Here is a 1,054-nt window from a genome sequence, read left to right as displayed (position 1 = left end):
CTGCAAACCACGAGAGTGCCGACCCCAGGACTCATGAATGTCACTTTGGAAGCCCCCGTGTGGCTGCAGGCTGGGGCTGTCAAGTTGCTCCCCCGTGACACTGTCTCCACTCTCCCCCCAGCTGCGCTGACACATGGATGCACAGGGCCTGGCCAAGAAGTGGTGTCCCTGGCGCCATTTTCTCCTCTGGATGCTGCTGCAGCTGCTTTTCACTCTGTGCTTTTTCTCTTACCTGCGTTGGTCCAGAGAAGACCCGGTGTGGTCCCCCATCTCCAGGGCCCACACAGCAGAATCTCTCACCACAGCTCCCGATGGGTCACCAGGGCCAGTGTCCTCCCAAGGGGCACCTTGCTGGGCCACGAACGGGTCCTCGGGCCGCCCACCGCTGCTGCTTTTGCTGTGGACGTGGCCATTCCATAGCCCCGTGACTCTGTCCCGCTGCTCGGACCTCCGGCCGGGCACAGCCGACTGCCAGCTGACGGCCGACCGCCGTGTGTACCATAAGGCAGATGCAGTCCTCATGCACCACCGAGAGATCGGCTACAGACCAAAGGAGCAGCTCCCGACTTCCCCGCGGCCACCGGGCCAGCGCTGGGTCTGGTACAGCATGGAATCGCCCAGCCACTGTCCACAGCTGAAAGCCCTGGATGGTTACTTCAATCTCACCATGTCCTACCGCAGAGACTCGGACATCTTCACGCCCTACGGCTGGCTGGAGCCATGGCCGGACCAGCCAGCTGCCCTGCTGGTCAATCTCTCCGCCAAGGCTGAGTTGGTGGCCTGGGTGGTGTCCAACTGGAGGGAGGACTCGGCCAGGGTGCGTTACTACCGCACCTTGCAAGCTCACCTCAAAGTGGACGTGTACGGGCAAAACCACAAGGCCCTGCCACGGGACGTCATGATCCAGCAGCTGTCCCAGTACAAGTTTTACCTAGCGTTCGAGAACTCCCTGCATCCTGACTACATCACGGAGAAGCTGTGGAGGAACGCCCTGGACGCCTGGGCCGTGCCCGTGGTGCTGGGTCCCAGCAGGAGGAACTACGAGCAGTTCCTG

The 1,054-nt window shown here is 62.0% G+C and overlaps 1 protein-coding gene across 1 annotated transcript; it reads left to right on the top strand.

Moving 5' to 3' along the window:
* Positions 1–22: 22 nt before the first annotated feature.
* On the top strand, positions 23–1,051 carry LOC117800022 (galactoside 3(4)-L-fucosyltransferase-like; the record flags this gene model as incomplete). Its single annotated transcript, XM_034652547.1, has 1 exon — positions 23–1,051. A coding segment is annotated over exon 1 (918 nt), but the record flags the coding sequence as incomplete, so codon positions are not given.
* Between the last annotated feature and the right edge of the window lie 3 nt (positions 1,052–1,054).

Source organism: Ailuropoda melanoleuca, unplaced genomic scaffold, assembly GCF_002007445.2.
Source record: "Ailuropoda melanoleuca isolate Jingjing unplaced genomic scaffold, ASM200744v2 unplaced-scaffold62296, whole genome shotgun sequence".
NCBI classification, from domain to species: Eukaryota; Metazoa; Chordata; class Mammalia; order Carnivora; family Ursidae; genus Ailuropoda; species Ailuropoda melanoleuca.
Note: the sequence above shows the minus strand (reverse complement) of the source record. Positions and strands in the feature narration are given on the sequence as shown.